The sequence below is a fragment of the Larus michahellis genome, chromosome 1 (genome assembly GCF_964199755.1).
Source record: "Larus michahellis chromosome 1, bLarMic1.1, whole genome shotgun sequence".
Classification (NCBI taxonomy): Eukaryota; Metazoa; Chordata; class Aves; order Charadriiformes; family Laridae; genus Larus; species Larus michahellis.
Window position 1 is genome coordinate 37,751,035 of NC_133896.1, and position 19,959 is coordinate 37,770,993.

General features: G+C 42.7%; 2 protein-coding genes across 5 annotated transcripts in view; both read left to right on the forward strand.

The window, feature by feature from the left end:
- LEMD3 (LEM domain containing 3) overlaps nt 1-3,736 on the forward strand; it is a 53,610-nt gene extending 49,874 nt beyond the window's left edge. The window contains exons 12-14 of one of the 2 annotated variants that reach the window (XR_012585214.1): nt 2,103-2,208; nt 2,358-2,436; nt 2,688-3,031. Coding sequence is in view for 1 of the 2 variants with exons in the window: in XM_074572464.1 (XP_074428565.1) it covers nt 2,103-2,208; nt 2,358-2,436; nt 2,688-2,851 (349 nt within the window). In the remaining variant the exon portion in view is untranslated. Of the gene's footprint in view, nt 1-2,102; nt 2,209-2,357; nt 2,437-2,687 lie in introns of both variants that reach the window. The other variant, XM_074572464.1, reaches the window with a different exon arrangement.
- A 2,115-nt stretch (nt 3,737-5,851) lies between these two features.
- The window catches only part of MSRB3 (methionine sulfoxide reductase B3), an 88,539-nt gene continuing 74,431 nt past the window's right edge, over nt 5,852-19,959 (forward strand). The window contains exon 1 of one of the 3 annotated variants that reach the window (XM_074572498.1): nt 5,852-6,139. In XM_074572498.1, the coding sequence (XP_074428599.1) occupies nt 5,909-6,139 (231 nt within the window). In that variant the 5' untranslated portion in view covers nt 5,852-5,908. The remainder of the gene's footprint in view (nt 6,140-19,959) is intronic. The other 2 variants (XM_074572489.1, XM_074572481.1) reach the window with 2 other exon arrangements.

Consider the following 19,959-nt stretch of genomic DNA (forward strand, 5'->3'; position numbering starts at 1 on the left):
TGACATTGTGAACCCTCACACCACAGCAGCAGACCTAAACTTGCGTGTATGTTCTAGGCATTTACTGTGCCAGACACAAACCTGTTTTTTAAAATACCAGTCTAGGCATCATTTGGACAAGCCCGTTTTAACATTTCTGCATCTACCACTAAGTCAGTAAAAAGAATGGCTCACAAAGCACAGGTAGCGTTTCCTGCAAGACTCACATTGATGGCTAATGGAACATACGTGTGCAGGATCAAGGATGGGCAAGTCATTCTGTTGGGAGCCTATTTCTTAACGGAAAATCCAAGTTAGTTGGTAACTCGTGATGTTTCGTGTCCCAGGTCTGCAAAACACAAAAAGCAGACTAGACTGAGAATGCACTTCTGCTTGATTTGTAAACAGGAAATGAGCACTTGGGAGTAATGGAGTGATGTCAGTGTTTGGGAAGAACAGACAGCAGAAAAGACGATTGCATACTCTTAACAATATGATCTCTTCTTATGGTAACTGGCTTTCTGCTGGTGACAGTGTGCTTCTTGAGAAAACCTGGACATGAGTCCTGGGCTGGGAAGGAATGCACCCAAGTCAAGATCTGATAGAATCTTAAATAGTTTGGGTTGGAGGGGACCTTTAAAGCTCCTGGCTCTTGTGACTTGGAATTACTTTATTTCCCAAACATCCTGAGCATAGCATGTTATTTAGAAAATACTGTTGTTTACACTGTTAGAAAAGGGGAAGGAGACTTGTATATTCCCTTCATTTTGAGCTATCTAATAAAAAGAAAACTTTTTTTTTTTTCTTCCAACCTGAGTAGGGTGCATCTTCTCCTAAATTTTGCAGGGTTTTAAATTGTAGGTGTTTTCCACTGGAAGGTCTCTCTCTCCTAGTAGGACCTTCATGTGGATCTTCTTTGCATCCTTGTGTCCGTCTCCCACTTTTTTGTTTGTTTTTTTTATATACGATCTGCCTGTGTAAGGGGCATCAACTGGAAAGTCTGATCCTCTAACCAGTCAAGGTCAAATGACAGAAACAAATCTGACATTCCACGTTGCCGGAGTCCTTGAAGTGTTGTGTTAGTGTCCTGCTTGACAGATCTAAGTAACACCCTGACCAATTAAATTCCCTGTGTACAGTCCATCCCCCACTTACTTTTTCATAAATAAGGAGGAAGGTAGACCAAATATTTCAAGAATTTTGGCCTTACGTAAAGAAAACTCTTTAAAACTACCCAAAGCTCTTGATAGTATTATTGAAAGAGTAAGTTCATTGTTTGTTTTTTTTTTGTGTAAAGACTATTCAGGCAGGCTTAAAGGTGTATTAAGGCTGTTGAAATTGTTTTCCCTTTGCTTAGACTTATTTTATTAGGACTAGATAGTTCTTGTAGTACCTTCACAAAAATACATGGACTTTGGCTTTCTCTGATGCTGTACCTAAAGATTGGTTAATCTTAACGATAAAATAATTTTTGTGAAAAGCCCCCAAAATTGGAATCTGATTTTAATAACTTCCATTTCTGGATCTAGATTGGCATGTTCTATCAGTATCCTATGGGAGGAATGCAATTTGATGCTTTGTTTGGGATAGCGAATAGGTATTTCGGCGATTACCAGTGTCTGAGTAGCTATAAAGCTCCTTCAGCCTGCTGAAGCTCTGCATGTGACGTTGCTTCTGTGACTGCTGGTAGGGGTGATGGAGTAAAGGGGCAGAGGCCTTTATGCTGTTGTCTTCCCCTGCTCTCCTTCCACTGCAGTAGGAGCAGCATAGGAGTGGCCTTCTCCTTGGAACGACGGCCAGCCCCTCCGAGCAGCTGTGGGGACAGGAGTTATGACTGCTTGCCATTTCAGACAGGAAGGTGATGGCAGGTTGCTGGAAGGGGAGAACAAACACCTTCAAATACAGAATTATTCCTTTTGATTCTTAGGGTTGAATTTTCTAAAGTGGAACATAGGATCCAATTTACTGCATATTCAATAGCTAAAGTACTAATTCTGTCCCAAAGGCATTTAACAGAAAATTATGTCAAGTTACAGAGAAACCAAACTTGGTGGGGAAGGATGAGATTGTTGTGAATGTTTTTAAAATAATGTGCTTAATTAAATCTTTCATTATTTGCATAGGGAAATAGGTGATCACTGGCATCTAGCAATTCAAGAAGCAATCTTGGAGAAATGCAGTGATAATGACGGAATTGTTCATATTGCTGTTGACAAAAATTCACGTGAGGTGAGTGTCTTTACAGTAACATCTCCATGCTTTATTTTTATCTTTGTCTGTTGGATTTCTTAAAAAAAAAAAAAAAAACACAAAAAAACCACCACAAAAAAAAAACAACAAAAAAACCCCAAACCCACAACCTCTCTTTCTTCATGCAGGGTTGTGTATATGTGAAGTGTCTCTCTCCAGAGTATGCAGGAAAGGCTTTCAAGGCATTACATGGCTCTTGGTTTGATGGTAAGGAATGGGGGTTTATCACAAAACATGGGTAGAAATGACAGAAGATGGGTGCAGTTGGAGTTCTTTTAAATGGTGAAATGTTTTATATATAAAGTATTGAGCTGTAACAAAAACTGGATCTTTTTATTAGTCATCACCTGGAAAACTAATTTCAGTGTAATGCCATGTTTGTGTGTATTATGTCCTGAAGCAAAATGTAATAATACTGAACTAGAAGGTTTCTCTTTTCCTATTTCTTTGCCTCATAGGAAAGCTGGTAACGGTAAAATACCTGCGACTAGATCGGTATCACCATCGTTTTCCCCAGGCTCTTACTTGCAACACTCCACTGAAGCCATCAAACAAACACATGAACTCTATGTCACATCTGCGTCTTCGGACAGGCACAACTAATTCTCAGGGAAGTTCCTGAGAAGACTTTCTACAACTGCTAGGACTGTTACTTGCTACAGGAATTCTCCTGTTTGGCTGCCGTCTTCCTTTTTTAGTGCTTTTTGTATGTAATACTTTAATGAATTAAATAAAAGTTTGAACGTTCCAGAAATCTTGTTTCCAAAGGGACTTAGCAATGAGGCAGTAATACTGAGCTGACAAAAAAGAAAAAGAAAAAAAATTGCTTCAGGAAGTTTTCCGGGGCTGTAGTAAACCAATGCATTTAAGTTTTGCATGAGGAATACCGAATTCATTATACATTTGCAGATGTGGTGACCGTATTTTTGCACCAAGAAGTGTTTTTGATAATACAAAAGCATGGAGAAAAGAAGACTTCCTGTATTTCCATAGTTTCCTGTGAAATAAATCTTGTGGGTATTTTGTACCAACCAACCTACAGTTCCTGATGGTGAATAAGTTAAAAAAAATAATTTCTTTTTCAGTCAATATTAGTTTTTTGTTGCTGTATAAGAATCTTTTTCTGCAGCTAGGGTATGGGGAAAGTTAATCTGGCATTAGTGGTTGCATATAAGTGTGAGGGAAAACGAACTGAATGCGGATGTACTAGGTTTTGTATATAAATGTAAATGCTGGTGGTGGCAAAAATGGTTGTGTTCTGTGAGGATGTCTGCATTGAAGCAGTGAATAAGCTTCCTATTTTATTCAAAACCTAATGTTTTATATGGTTTTGGCTGTACCATGACAAGAGGCCAAATACCTTAAAAGTGTTAGATACAGGTTAAATATCTTTTATAAGGTTTATATTAAAATACCTGACTATGATTTTATGTGAAAGGTCTGATACCAATTGTAATGAATTCAAATTTGCGAGCAATAAAGAAGCAATTGGCAGATACTGGAAAAATATTTTGTGAAAAGCTGTATTTATTATTACAATTGCCAGGGCTGTGACAAAATACCATTGGGATTAAGTGATTTTCCCAATATATTATACATTGTTTTAATGAACCAGTTACCCGTTAAAATTTTAAAAGGTACCTACTTCCTTGCAACAATTTTGGCTGATGTGAACTAGAAGTAAAACTGACGGTAAATCTTGTGATTCCAAGCTTTTAAATTTACTAACATTTACCTAGAAGTACAAAATTGTTGCTGAGAAGCTTAGTTGCAAATCTAAGATTATCGGCTTTACTAATCCCCACTCCTACAACAATTTTATCTAATTATCCAGCTAAATATCCTGTAGGAGGTGAGACTGGAAGCACACCAGTCCCACGAATTTTACTGAAACTCACTTTACTTTGTAGATATGATGGATTTGCAGCATGAACTTGCACAAATAATGCACGTTTTTCTTATGGTTAAGTAAACATGATGCACACTATTCTGCAACAGAAAATCCTATTGTGCCTTACCTTTGTGCTTTTGTGGGCACCATGTTTATTATTGGAGAGTTTGTTAACCGAAAAATTTTAAATCCTCAGTTTTATGTCTCAGATGCTAATGAATGAGTATATATAATATATAATCAGCCATGCAGAATTCTACTTACCAAGGACAAGTACATATTTTTGATGGGTAAGTAGATTGTGCCAGGTCTGGTAGATTTTGATGAGTTTTACTATATACATATATGTATAATATACATGTATATGTATTATATATATGTATATAAACTAATTTTGTTGTATTTGATGTGCATCATAGTGATTTGTTAACCTGACCTTAGTGACCCCATCTTGTGACCTGTTGCAAGAGTGAATGTAAAAATAGTTGTGGCATTTTAAAAGGTCGCCTTGATGCAAATGCATCTATCTTGCTTCTAAAATATATTTCTTGTAAACACTGTACATTTTATTATTGTAATATGTACTGTTACGCAGCTTATTTTACCTTAAACTGTTGACCAATATCCCTTCCTGCAAGACAGATGGGAATGTGTATAATACCTGAACATTTGAGAAAAATCAGATGTTTGTTGTAATTTGTCACCCTGTCCTGTAAAAACAAACAAAAAAACCAAAACAAACTCGAATTAAAGGTTTATTAGGGGTTTTTATATGTGTCTCACCTTCCACATATTTGGATGTTTCTCTGACTTGAATACTCTTCTCATCAGGGGCATGAGGGGGGAGGTTAATTCCTCGTAGCCACGTAACTTCTAATGTTGGTTGTGATTTGGAGCTGAACAGCTGGGACTGTGAGCTGAAATACACAGCTTCAGCTTCACTTAAATGAACTTTGTCCGGAATTTGTCCACAGGGAGCGCAGAGGCCTTACCGTGACTCTGGGGAGGCCGCGGTCTCTGATCTGTTATAACTGACAGGGTCTTACTTAGCCTTGTGTTTTCAGCTTATTTCTTGTATTTTGAGATAGAAAAAGTCCTCAAAGGGCTTTTGACAGAGTAACAGAAAACATACTTCCCCTCCCCGGCCCCGTCATTACATTTATGCTATGCTGTTTTAAAATTGTTTTACTGATGATTTGTGTTGGAGGGTTGTAGGGGAAGACCAAAGCAGGCTCTCTGAGCCTTTTATTTACATACATTTATCCAGCTCACTTTGAGCTCTTCCCTGTGGAAGCTGAGCGGGAGGAGGGAAAATTTCGCTCTAATTCTGTCCGTGCTCCCCCCCGCCCCCGCCTTTTTATTTATATTTTTTTTTAATTTAAGATATCTAAGGGGGGCATTAAGAGCTGTCGTAACTCCGCTGCCCGTGATCAGTTTCGGTGGCTCACCCGGCTTCTGGCCGGCAGCGGCAGCCGCCGACCGCCGCCATGGCCGGGCTGTTCCCCCCCCGCCGCCCTCCCGCCGCGCTCCCCCCGGCCGCGCAGGTAGGACGGGGCCCCTCGGGCGGGGCGGGGGATGCCGGTGCTGCGTGCCCTCCTCTGCCCCGCACGAAAATAATTTTCTAAAAGGCCGAGAAGCCGCTCCCCGTCGATTAAAGGTCGGCGGGTGGCGGGACGGGACGGGCTGCCGGCCCTCCCCGCTGGCTGTCTGGACGCAGGCCGCCCGCCTGCGGCGGCGCCGGGGGCGGCCGCCTCCCAGCTCTGCCGGGCCGGGTGTCTCCCCGGCACCATGTTCATATTTGGCGTTGGCCGCCGGTGCCCAGGAATTTCCCGTCATGCTCCCCGGGCGGCGGGCCCGTCACCGCCATCCCGGGGGGCGGAGGGGGGGGACGGGACGGGACGCGGCCGCCCGCCCGCTCGCTCGCTCGCTCCCTCGGGCCTCCCCTCATGCGCGCTGCGCCGCCGCCGTCGCTCCTCTCCGCGCTCTGCCTGGCGCTGGCGGCCGCAGCAGGAGCCGCAGGTAGGACCCGGCCCTCCGTCTCCCCTCCGGCGCCGCGCCGCGGGGAGGGAGGGCGGGCCGGGGGCTGCGGCGGGGGCGCGGGCGAGGGGAGGAGCGGCCCCGGCGGCGCGGGGGGCCGGGCCGGGCCGGGCCGCACCTGCCGGGGCTGGGGCGGGCGAGGGGCCGGGTCCCCGCTGAGGTGGGAGACCCTGCGGGGAGCGGTGGGAGGGCTGGGGTCGGCGCTCGGGTTGATCCCCCTTTCACGGAGCCCCTGGCAGGGTTTGTCCGCCCGCCCTCCTGCCCTCCATCCCGGCCGCCGCAGCGGCGGAACACCGGGACACGGCCCAGGCTCCGGCCGCCCTTTGCCCGCCGCTGCCGCCGCTTCTGCCTCGGAAACGAGGTAAATACTTTCTGGGATGGACGGCAGAAGAGTTGGCTCGGTGGAGCGGCGCCTGGCCCGCCGTTCTGCTGCCGTCGCCTGTTCGGTAAATTGTGCTTCGTCGGTCAAAAAAGGAGCTCAAACTTGGCGTACGCCCCCAGAACGGGGTCGCCCTTTTCCGAAGGGAGCTCGGTGCGCTGGCTCGCTGGGTTTGCCCTGGGTTGCGCTGCTGACAAACACGGTGGATGCAAAGTATATAATTTATTTCTTGCTGCCCCCTTTCCAAGTTAACGCAGCTGTACTTGGTGCCTCTTGGTATTCCTGGAAATAGGAATGAGACTCAGTTAAGCTTCCTGTAATCTTTGTCAGACTTGCTATAAACGCTGGCTTTCCTGCTTGAGCTGAAACTCTAGTCGCCATCCCCTCAGAGTTAAGGACTGTCTGAAGGCGCGGTGATCTTAAATAGCGGTAACCGTGTATTAAAAATACCAAACCTAACGATGGATCTTTACAGATAAGGCTGTATGTTATCTACGTATAGATAAGGTCTCTGGTTATCTAGCGATAAACATCGGATCCCTGTAAGAGTTCTGACCTTAAACACAGGTTTTAAGAAAGCACAAAGCCTTAGATTATGTATGTCATGCTTTTAGTTCTTTCTCTTTTAAGCTTCCCCTTGTTACTATGAAAATGGTTCTGAAACTGTGCTCTCTTGAAAGATAGATGTCGGAATGAGATACCTGCAATAGGCAGATACTTTGCCTTTCCGATACGGCTTGTTTATGGCAGGGGCAGTCTGTAACGGGGAGAGCCAGCTCCACTCCCACCGTGGCACAGCGCCAATTCATCCGAATCCAGCGTTTAACGCTCAGAATTTGCCCTGTTTGTGTTTCTTGCCCTCGCTGAATTGACACAAGTGCTTGCCCTCTTCTTTGCTGATGATTCCCAACTTTTTATTGCACTGCTGCATGCCTTTGCAGTTCGTCATGATTCCTCGTCTGCCAAATTTGGTTGGTAACAGTGCCCTTTAAGTCTGATTCTGGAAGGAGTTTCCATGTGGCTTGTCATCTTAATCAGACGTTTGCTCATAGTTTCTAAAAGAATCGCCTGCCTTACTGTAGACATGGCTTATTTTAGAATAGTATTTCTTAATTGTCTTTTAAATTTTAAATAGGGAATTAAACATCGTGAACAGCTTAACAAGAGTTACTAAATAATCCTAGAATTCTGAGATGAAACAAGATTATTTTTTTTTAAAATCAAGTTCTGCATTGATTTCTCTAACCCACCAAAGTTAGTGGAGTTAAGCCATATATAGTTCAGTCCAGAATGTGGTTGGTTAGTCCTTTTCCTGCCTGACGTTCCTTGGATCTTTGTAATACACATTTGGAAACACCTTTTAGGAGGAAAAGAAGTATTCTGGTTTTCCCCCAAAAGCAGAATCTTTAAAAATAGTGCCTTTGTATATGGGGTAACGTTTCTATATTTGGTAGCAAAGCCATATAAAGCAGTTGATCCTCGACAAAAATAAAGTCTTTTGACTGAGTGACCTTGCTTATTTTTCCAAGTGGTGGTGGTTATATGCTCTCACAGGGATTTGGTCAATACAGATTTTTATGTTTGTACATCCTGTAAGAATTCCTTACAGCTGTTCGATAAGGGAAACTTGCACATGGGGAAGATATTTGGTCCTTTTCCCTAATATTTATGAAGGTGTGGGAGGATCTTGTTTACCTACTCACGTTCTGTCAGCTTTGTAAGATGATACTTGTTTTGATATCGTTGGAGGTCCAGCCTATTTTATTACATTAGAAATGCGAGAAAATTAAGCTTCCCTTTTAGGTGGATTGTTGAATGTTCCTTTGTTACTTATTTTAAAAGAGGGGGGAATAGGGGAGAGAAGAGATCACTCTATTAAGGATTTAATCTTCTCAGCCAGAAGGTTAAGAAGTCTGCCCGTCTGCATCTGACTGGCATCGCTACAAGCCAGCGATGCAGCAAAACCATCCAATTTTGAGATAGCTCTGTTGAGCTGCATAATTCAAGGGAGTGCGTCCTCATTAAGGAGCAACTCTTAAGCTACACGCAACATTGTACTAGTCATAGGTAGGGATATACAACCGTCTTTCCCCCTTCCTGTTCTTTTTCTTTTTTTCATTAAAAGCTGCAGTTTTGGCAGTGCCCAGGCTATGAACTTAAGCTGTGGAGGCTTTAGCTGATGGAAAGGTGGGATAAACTATCAGCCTAATTATAGCTTGGTCTAGCCTTGATTTGTTTAAGGGCTCCTTTAGACAAAAGACCCCCAGAAAAATGGACCCTCAAATTCCTGGTGTATTTATGACAGTGTGTTTAGGAATTACTGTAGAATAAAGTCAGGTATGGATTTATCTTTCCCTGAGTAACTCCGAACTCGGTATGCTTATTTTGGATGAGACTCCAAGGCTAGATGGAAATAGGGTGTTTGTTGCTCTGGAATAATCATGTCCATACATGGAGTTATTTAGAGGCTACTTTCTCTACACAAGCCACAGATCTTTAAAGCATAACAACAAAAAACCTGCCAGCTTTTGGGGTGGTTTTTTTTAGTGTTTCATAGAGTAAGAAGTGGCTGCAGGTTAACTTTCCCTTCCCTCACTCTTGTTGCTTCTGTAGGATGGTATTATTATCTTTTCGGATATTTCATTTGCCTCAGAAGGATCTTAGGTTCTCAGTGAACTATTAATATGTACTAGCTTAAAAAAAAAAAAAGGCACAAAACTAGAGATTTAAGTCCTCCTCCGTGGAAATTTGTGAATGTATAACCAACTAGCAGCGTTCTAAAAGTAATTTCCAACCAACCACTTAAGAAAAGGAAGGGAGCACGTATTGCATCATTAACTTCTACCAGAAGATGAAGAATGTCATTCTGGGTTTTAATGGGGATTTTTGTGTCCTTAATCTGTGAAGATGGTGATCCTTATGTTTTGTCTGAAAATAGGGTAGAAGAATTCTTTGGGAACCCCATTTATGGTGAGGTAACTGGAAATTATAATTTATCTGCTTAGCTCCAGCCTTCTGGTTCTCATTTAGCAACCTCAATTCCAATAGCATTATCTGAAAACCACACAATCAAGCAACTGGTACTGGGAATAAAGAGGCTTTTCTCAGTAAGGACTTTAAGACCTGAGGAATTGAACGACACTAGCCCAAAATAGGCAAGAACAATGCTTAAACTTATAAGGTGCTAACACGGTTTTGCGGTCTTCACGGACTTAAGTTATAGTTCAGCATTGTTTTGTAATATGATTAATAGCATAAGAACTTCTTTTTTTAGGCTGAGCAGTGGAAATGATCTTTCCAGTAAGTTTTGCATTTAAACGTGATTCAGTTTTTGAGCGTTCCCCAGACGAAGTCTAAGGACGGGACTTCTGCAGAGCTCCCCAGTTTGCTCTTTCCTTTCAGTAGCATCCGAACGTCGTGATTAATGATTTCTTTGAAATGTGAGCAGCAGCTTAGCAAAAAAAAACGTACATGGTGTGCTAACGCATTGTTTTGTTGGGAAGTGTTACCACATCCAAGAAATCTTAAGAGTAATGTCGTGCGTGGCATTTGGAAGTATTTCCCCAGGGGTCTCTTTAACACTGTGTGCTTCCAAACAGGGACAATGCCTTTGCGTTTCACCTGATGGAAAAAAAATCCCCACTACCAGGCAAGAACAATAGCGCTGATGGAAAGTAGCTGCCAAATGCCACCACTTTCACTCCGACCACACAATGAAAATGGAAAACAACCAAAACACAAGGAACCTTAGCAGCTTCCTGGGGAAGTGATCTGTGCCAGCCAAAAGAAAACAGCTCAGAAAGCGTTTGGTCTGGCTGAGGGATTGCCCTGTTCTTGTTCCTCTCTGTTCTCGGGGGAAATCCATGGGGGAGGCTGTGCCTCCAGCTGCACGCATGGAGCGTAGGTGATTTTAACCACCACAGGAGGACCTGAGCGGTGGGTTGGCTGGGTGAGAGCCGCATGGATGTCCCTTTCAGTGCGTGCGGCGGGTGTTTGGCAGCATGGTCAGTCTGGCCTTGGGTTTCCTGCAGCTGGTTCAAGAGCAAGTGTTGGTTTAGTGTAAAGTTACTGTACTTGCTCAAATCGGCTAAGAAAAATGGTTAAGTTTGTACAAGCAGGCTTTGCCACCTGGGCCAGATTGTCACCATCCTGCTGCTGGAAGGAAGCTTGAAGTTAAACATGAAACCAATGCAGGTCTCTCTTTACACGTCCTGATGATGAGCAGCCACAGCTTATACTCAGTTCAGGTCGAAGTTGTACTAGTAAGTGATCCAGCCTGAATGATGCCAAAACCAAGGCTTGCAAGTCAGATTGGTCAGGCTTCTACCCCTTCACGCCAACAGCACTGTCAGTAGCCATAGCACGAGTTTGAGGGAGAGAAAGGGGGTAGGACAGGAACAGATGTATAGGCTGTCAGCCTGGCAACTGGTGGAAAAGTTGAGGTGGATCAGCCAGCTGTGTGAAGTTAAAGCGCTGAGATGCAAATTCAGAAACTCCACAAATAAAGTGATTAGGGTTTTCTATAGCTTTGTCATTTCTGCTTTTGAATGACTGCAGAAAAAGAAAATTGGCCCTGTTGGTCAAAGCCTTAGTATTTCACGGCTTGCTGTGGGAACCGCACTTTTAGACTGTATCCTCAATTTTTCCTATTGTTTTTTCAGGATTAAAATCAGTGTTTCATTAGGTCTTTGTATATACAGTGGAAAAATACTCTGTGCTGACAGCACACCTTTTAACATCTCTTTTCATAAGAGAAACCAAATTGAATTGTCTGCACATTTTTTCTGCGTGCTCTTGCTTTTACTTAAAAGCAAGCACACATAAGGGACAAGATCTCCACCAACTTGTGTAGCAAATCAGTGGCTCACCCAGGAAGGGACCCACCAGATGCTGCTGGTTTCTAATCTTCTACAGAACCTGGCATCTCTCATCCGAAACCACAAGGCAGCTTTGCTACTCGCTTCTGAGCTTGATAAGGTGCTGGGTTGTACCAAACTATTTTAGTGGTCGTTGAAGCACATGGGGAAGGATTACAGCAGATACTTTGCAAGACCCTAAGACTCTGCCTGTGAAGCCCTTGAAAATGTGAAATGCAGTAACTGTCTGGGGGAAAACAAGCCGTTTTTGCTGCTCCGTTACATATAAATTACAGAGTAGTGCGTTTTTGTCTAACGACAGTCCAGTAATAACTATGACAGTAATATAGACAGTGTAGTAGCTGAGTGATGTAATGCTGTTTAAGACAAGATGCAGGTTTTCAGAGCATTATCCCATCTCCGCAGTCACTCTTGTAGACTAAACAAACTAAGTTCTTAAAAAATTTTTGTGGGGATTTGGTTTTCTGAACTACTCTCTTTTTCAGTTTCTCCTCTGGACTTTCCTCACTTGCCTCTGTCCTACACCCCAAACCAGGAGGATATTCTAGCTGATACCTCACTGCTGCTGAGGAGCAGATTCCTCCCCAGCCCCCGCTATTATGTATTATGCTTCTCTCTGTAATAAACTCCAGAATGTAATTTGCTTTTTTTTTTTTTTTTTTTAATAGTTTGACACTGTTGGCTCAAATTTTTGTCACTGTAACCTTGACATTCTTTTCTGCAGTACTGCTGCTGGTCTGGTATCCTTCCTTTTGGTTTTGTGCATTTGAGGATTTCATTTGAAGTTCAAATGTGGTTCTTTGTACTTGGCTGAATTGAATTTCATCTTACTGATTTTTTGACCGTTTCTCCAATTTGTTAAGACCATCTTGAGTTCTGCTCAGCTCTTTAGAATCCTTCATAGTCCTTGTAGGTTGGTGTTGCTGCAGTTTGAGTTTGGGTTTTGCTGGGTTTTGACCCATGTCAGTAGGAGAAGTGCTGAATGAGTGTGTTTTTTCAAGCAGCTCTCTGTACCCGTGTTGTAGGACCTTGATCCAGAAGGTGCTTTTCCAGTTCACTCTGTCAAAAAGTATTTTATATTTGAGATCTGTTGGATTTACTGCTTTCCTCCTGCTTCTAAAATAGAAGGAAAGAAGGAAAATATGTTGGTTGATGGAGTTAGATTTTGGCAAGTCAATCTTGGCAGCTTATTGCTTTCTAATTTTCAGTTGCCTGTTTATGGATTGCTTAGTGATTTGTTTCAAAAGCTTTCTGGGTGTTGAAATTAGGCTTATGACTGTGTAGTTCACCAGTTGCTCTTTTCTCCCTTTTTAAAAATGGACATTGTGAGCTTACTCCTGAGCTTTTGGAAAGGCAAAAGCCTTTTAAAAATCCTTCAAGGTGCTTGCTCCTTTCCAACAAACCCCAGCTTGTTTCCCAAACACTGTAGGATAAATTTCCTGACCTGTTGGAGGAGGAAGAGCAACCTCAGATGAAGGTGGCAGACACACAAGTTAGCTCCGTCATCTGGGAATACAGTGATTCAACATCAACGTGTCTAATTTCTGGTGGTCAGTTGATAGCACCTGAAGTGAGTTCCTAGGAGCGAGAAGGAAAGCTTGAAAGATTTTGGTAAAGTTCTCTCCCTCTCAGAAAAAAAAAAAAGCAGCTTCATTGAAAAGATAGTTCATTACGGATCCGAGGGACTGTTGTGCTCCACTGACAGTTTGTCTGCAGGGGAAGGTCTGTGCCACAGATTTCAATGGTTTGAAATGAGTCACTGCAACTATTTCATATGATTACCTTTGTTGTTTCTTAAATACTGCCATGGAAGTATATGGGGCAATCAACCTATTTCCTACCTGCTAATCTATTGTGTGTGTTGCTTTCTTTGTATTGGGTTACAAATAGTGAAATAGCAAAATTTGCAGATGGGCTTGACTGATCATAGCTTATGGTTTATTAATGGTCTTATTTGTTTTGCCTAGCAACTACATAAAATTTCCAGACATCTAGATAAGTTCTTTCTCTGAATATCTAAGTACACACATAAATGTAAGAGAATGAGCATCTTTCTGTACGAATATACCAATGCTATAAAAATAACATACCGAACAAATATATCAGAATTCTAAGCAGTAATTATTGTTGCAAAGAACCTAAAGGTGGACATAGAACTAGTATGTCCTTTGTTCGTTTTATTTCGATAAAGGGTGCTGGAGGCTTGCGCGCTCGGCACTGGGAGGGGAAGGGTCCTGTGCTGGGGACTGGGGATACCGTGGGGGGAACGTCTGAGTCGCTGAGGAATTTCTCATGTGTTGGTGAGAGCAGTGTGAAATGTCAGGACCAAGAGGGGAATGAGGGACTCCCGATGTTTTAAGTGTAGGATTTCCTTTTTTGGAGTGCGAGTCCAAGTAGGACAGAAACAAACTGTATTTTGGGGCAAGGCTTAATGAAGTTCCTGACAGCAGGCTTTGGCAGGACGAGGGCTGCCTGCGGGTGCCTCTGCTGAAGGAAGTGGAACAGATGTCACTTTTAAGAACAGATTATGCAAAGAAAACATCCAAATTTATCTTAGAATATTGAACCAGATGGGAAGCTGAACTACAAAGCCTTGAGACTAACAAAAGGCCGAGGGAAGAGGAGAATGAACTTGGCAGCTGCATTGATTCCCCCGTAACCCTCCAAAACGAGAGGTGAACTGAGCGGTGTGTCTGCCCTGTGAGCCAGCTCTGTGGGCACCCGCAGCCCTGGCCTCTGCTTTTGGGGGGGGCTCTGGCTCTGCGGGGCTGCTGCCAGCCCTGGAGTGTACATCTCGGGGGGCTCTGGCAGGACTGTGGGGCTGCTGCCAGCCCTGGTATGTGCATTTGGGGGTCTCCAGAAGGACCGTGGGGCTGCTGCCAGCCCTGGTGTGTGGATCTGGGGGGACTCCAGCAGGACTGCAGGGCTGCTCCCGGCCCCGGTGTGTAAACTTAGTGGGTCTCCGGCAGGACTGCAGGGCTGCTGCCAGCCCCGGCATGTGCATTTGGGGGGCTCTGGCAGGACTGCGGGGCTGCTGCCGGCCCTGGCATCAGCAGGCAGCATCGCCCCTGCCCGCAGGTGGCTCACAGCTGAGGCAGCGGGAACTGACCCTGGAGATAACTCCAATATTAGCCGTGTCATACGCTCACTCTTAACAAAACAGGAGAAATTATTTCTGTTTTTTTCCCAAAGGTAGGTACTTCTTGCTGCGCAGAAATGTTTTGCATGGTTACTGTTGGCTACAAGTCCAGCTGGCAGGTATAGGATGAGTGTTGTTGTCTTTTGAATGCATTCAGGGTTGGGAAATGTGAATTGAAAAAGCTGTAAGATTTAATATCTTCAGTCAATTAAAAGAGGCGGAAGAGACACCTTCACATTCTGGTCATTTGAGAGAATTAAAGAGAAGGGAAATAATCAAAGCAGGTTTTAAAGTAATTAATTTAGCTAGAATTAATACTTCTTTTGTTCATTAATTGAAAAATAGCTTTAGGATGCCTAGAGGTGGAGATGCTTGTGCCCTGCTTCCAGTGTAAATATATTTAGCTAATTAAAAAACCCAAAATGCTATGTTTGTTGCACTGGAATGAAAATCGGAATTCAGCCACACAAATTCCAAGTAACATTTTCCGTTTTAAAAAGTTTGTCTTCAGACATTTTCTCTTGTAAGAATGAAAAAGAGCCCTGAATAAATGTTTTTCTCCCAGTAATTGCCTAAAGACAGGTAGATGTACATATAATCCTGGTTATTAAATAGTGGCAGCAAGTTTCCTGTAAAGTTATATATTTCTTGCTAATCAACATACTTAATGATAGCCTAACCAAGTGAAGATTTGTTTTAAGAAAATGGTGTTACAGAAATTTAAATAGAAGTATTAGTTAAATTAATCCACCTTGGGCAGTGGTTTAAAATCAAATAGTCTTTATATTTGAATCAAATTTATTGCTGTTAGGACAGAAATAGTTTTCTCTCTCACTTTTCAGTCATTGACATTCAGTATTAACTCATCTGATTGTGCTGTAAGTGCGAAGAATATTTAAAGCATAAAGATAAATACTCTTTCCTTATTTGCTGTAGTGTCTTCTCACTGATATTCATAAAAATAAAAGTACATCTCTGACTAGGGAAGACTTATGAGTTTCTGTTTGACTTGATGGAATTTTATTTTGGTATGCATTAGTTGTTCTTTTAGTTATTTTTATTTTCAACTGCATAAAAGTTCTTTGGTTTCAGGATGGTTAATGTTACCATTACAGTGTGTGAGACATTTTTTAATGTTTTTTTTTTTTTTGTGCAGTATGAGAATTTCTTCATGCTATAATTTTTTTAAACTATTTTTGGATAAAAGGCTGAGGCTTTCTTGTATATTCATAAGGCTGCTCCGCATACCATCATGACACAATCTAGGTGATCAAAGGTATATTTTTAAAGAGTGCTTTTATTCTGTTGACATATGCATAGACTTCTGCGTGCTGAGGATGTTATTTGAAGGCTGTTGCTTGAAGGATAACCCATGAGCAATATCTAATTTTATGAAAGGGACGTGGCTCCTCTCTGTGGTGATGAGCGGTATTGGTTTTTAGAGAAAGCCACGTAGAAAATTTCCATGTAAGGGAGACTGCTGGGGAGAGATTGGCAGCTATGATATCTTTGACTCGAAATGCTTTTCTAGTAGCTGAGATGATAAAAAAAGAAACAACCAACCCGAATTGGTCTGAAATGCAGTTATGCCAGCTAACAGAGAGATCATAACTAAATTTTATAAACCCCATGCCTTACTTACAAGCTTTTTTACAAAATATGAGACAATACTTAGGTCTCATTCACAGTCTGATCTAAAAAAAGTTATTTTCTCATGTAGTAAATTATAAAAACGCAGGGAGATAATTCAGCTTTCAAATGGTTTGTGCTGAAGAATTGAATGCTGAATGAAATGTCACAGGCTGATGTCAGGATAGGGGTCTTTTGCAGTAGAACTTTATTTCTCTAGTAGTTTATATGCACATTATGTGTCTGTAAATGTAGATAGATATTAGCACCAACCACTTTTTCAATTAAAAGAGTTTTAAATATCTTAAAAACCTGCTGACTGTAGACTCACTGATTGGTAATTTCTTATATACACAGTAATAACCCCGCGGCACTTCATCCCGCGGCTTCCTGCTGTGGCAGGGAGCATTGTTTCTTTGGGTTTTTTTATTCCCTGATACAGATTTTACTCTGAGAAGTCATTAAATAGGAGGCCAAAGCCATGACTGAAATCACCATTGTCTTTAGCTCTGATGTGTTCGGGGACCTTGTCTCCTTCAGTGGACTAGTAAGTGTCATTTCTACGTTTCCTTACAGTGCCTCATAAAACAGGGTCATCAACTGCAGCTCATCTGCGGTGTTTCAGGATTCAGCTTCTTTGTGCAGCAGAAAAGGCAGCTTCCGTCACCCCTCCCGCACTGCAGCCCCTCTGCGCTCAGAAAACTACTGCAGGGCAGGGTTTCACTTGTCTGTCTCATTTTAGGACAAGTGAGAGAATGCTCTTTTCAAGAGTTTTTGATGTTTAAGGTTGGAAGTCCTGTTAAGTCATACCATTTCTCAGCTGGAGGCTTTCTCTTTGCTTCATTTTTATGAGATATTCTACCTAAGAGGAATGGCCGGTATCACATATCTATTGTGTATCGTTAGCCAGGCCAATAAGCTTTGTAAGCCGAGGAAGAAGTCCACTCAGGTACGGAGCACTGTGTAACACAATTTAAAAGAACTCCAATTCCAAATGATGTATTTGTTTAGTCTTCAAAATTAGTCTTTTTTTTTTTTTCTTTGAGAAGTAAAAACTAGTACAAAGTTGTTTCAGAAAAGCAGAATGGAAATTCCTGTGGAAAGGCTTCTGTTCACTGCTAAAAAATAAAGTTGTGTTTCACCTTCTGATAAATGATGTATGGGATTTGTCCTGAATTAAAAACAGAGAGAATAGAAAATTTGCTAGCTCTGCCTTGGTAAGCTTGACAGGGCAAATATTGGCGGAGAGGGAGAGCATACCTACTCAAATCGACCTGATAGTAAAAATAGGTATCATGTCTTCAGTGCTAGGGTAGCTCCATCCACAGCAGTAACACAGAAGTTTTTAAACTTTGTTTTTTCTTTTAGTACTGAAGATGATTTCTTTATTGGTGAGCAGCGCAAAAAGCTTTCAGGCTTGCCAGTAGGAATTGTTAAATTAAAAGGTTATTTCCAGAACGCTTGTATCTCATCATCTGAGCACCAGAAGCAATTAAATCTTCACCACTGCACTGGAGACGACTGCCTGGAATGGAAAAGATTAGATATTTTTCAAGATGTTGAAAGGATCGTGATTCTCAGAAAAGACCCATTTAAGAATAGTTTATGACCATTGCAGTTATAAACTCACTGCCGTAAAAGGAATGGGCTGTATGTTGGCAGGCCACCAAGTCAGGGAAAATGAAAGTGCAGCTCAGTGCTATTTTGGTGCATCAGCTCTGGGAGGAGCAGGAATGGGTGGGGCGGGGGAGGGGGGGAAATCCCAATTGACCTATATTTACTCTCCTTTGGGAAGTATTGCCAGTCATAACTATTGGGAAACAGTCTGCAAATGACAGATGTGCGAGTGCTTGCAAGGCTCAGGGCCTCGCTGGTTTCGGCCCTTATCCAAGGATGCTCTTTTGTCCCAGGCTTGGGACTCCTTACTTGTCTTGTCTCTTCCTCTCCTTGGGATCTCTCTGCTTTGTCTTATCTCTTTGCAGTTTCATCCGTTGCCCACAAGGCTTGCAGTGTTTCGTCTCTACACTAATGAAATCTCCTTCCATTTTACACCCCTCCGTAAAGACCAAGCCAGAGTCCCTGGAGCAAGGATCCTCTTCTGTGTTACTTAAAGGAGAATTAATTAACCCCCTCCTCCCCTTGTACTCAGTGTAGCACAGGTGTCCTCTTCATCACCACTGTATGAGCCATGTCCTTTGGCTGTTCAGAGGGGAACAGTACCACTGCCCTGCGGTGTATAAACGTTATGTAGTAAAATAAGGAGAATTCAGGCTCGCAGTTCTCCCTTTCATGGGAGCAGTTGCAGAACAGGGAGGCATTAATGCGCTTTTCCCTTTCTCACTTTTTAGGAGGGTACAACCTTTGAAAACCCTTTTGTTTTGACTATCCTCTTGGTTATCTCAGGCCCCCGGACACACCTCTGGGCTTTAGTTACACCAGCCTCTTTGTTGTCAAACTGGTTTTTCACTAGCTGCAGAGAGAAGCAATGCAGCGGCCAGTCCAGCATACAAAATGGGGTATTCCTGTAAGGGATTGAGAGCTTCCCATCTTTGGCAGCTGACGATAGAGAGAATGTTAGCTCAATTTATCTCTTTGTTCTCTGCTCAGATGTAGTGTTTTTCTAAGTATAAATAGTTCTTCTATTCTGGATAACTGTTCTAATATAAACGTAAACTCACAGACATACTGAGCTCTACCTCCTTACTTAGCATATTTTTTTCTCAACAATGGAAGTCAGTGAAATTATCCTGAACTGTGTGCTAAGGTTTCAGAATCTGGCTTATTTTCCAAGATTTTAATGGTTATTTTAGTGGAAAGATAATCAGTTTAGCCTGCGCGATAATCTAAAAATCTGTTGTGGAAATCTCATCTCTCTTAGATGGAGGAGCAAAGTTTGGCTAATAAAACTCGGACTAAAGGCTGCACTCCTAAAAAGATCTCTGATTCACCTCAGTGGGAGGCTTATACGCAGCCTAAGGATGGAATATGGAGGGTGATTAGTCCCTAAGGCTTTGCTTGTCACTGTATATCACAGAGTGGGACTCAGGGGGAGCAGGTGAGAGTATATACGTTCCTGCTATAGGGAGAGCAGTGCTTCCATGCTGTCTGATCCCTCCTCATCTGTTTTTCCTGCTTTCTTCTATTTCTTTGTCTGATCTCAACCTCAAGACTTCTCTTCTTCCTCCCCCACTCCAGCTGTTAAAATGATGAATATAGAAGATATTGCTACTGAAGCTTCCCAGATAGAATATGAAAAAGATACAACCAATATCATTAATAGACTAGGCCATATTATCCCACTTCATGAGGGGTGAAGGATCTGGAGCACAAGTCTTGTGAGGAGTGGCTGAGGGAGCTGGGGTTGTTTATCCTGGAGAAGAGGAGGCTGAGGGGAGACCTTATCGCTCTCTACAACTGCCTGAAAGGAGGCTGTAGCGAGGTGGGGGTCGGTCTCTTCTCCCAAGTAACAGGCGATAGAACAAGAGGAAACGGCCTCAAGTTGCACCAGGGGAGGTTTAGACTGGATATTAGGAAAAATTTCTTCACGGAAGGGGTTGTGAAGCATTGGTACAGGCTGCCCAGAGAAGTGGTTGAGTCACCATCCCTGGAGGTGTGTAAAAGATGGGTAGATGTGGTGCTTAGAGATATGGTTTAGTGGTGGTTTTTGTCAGAGTTACGTTGATGGTTGGACTCGATGATCTGTGAGGTCCCTTCCAACCTAGGTGATTCTATGATTCGTGTGATGAAGAGGGCTGGCATGTGGGCATGGTGAGGAAGC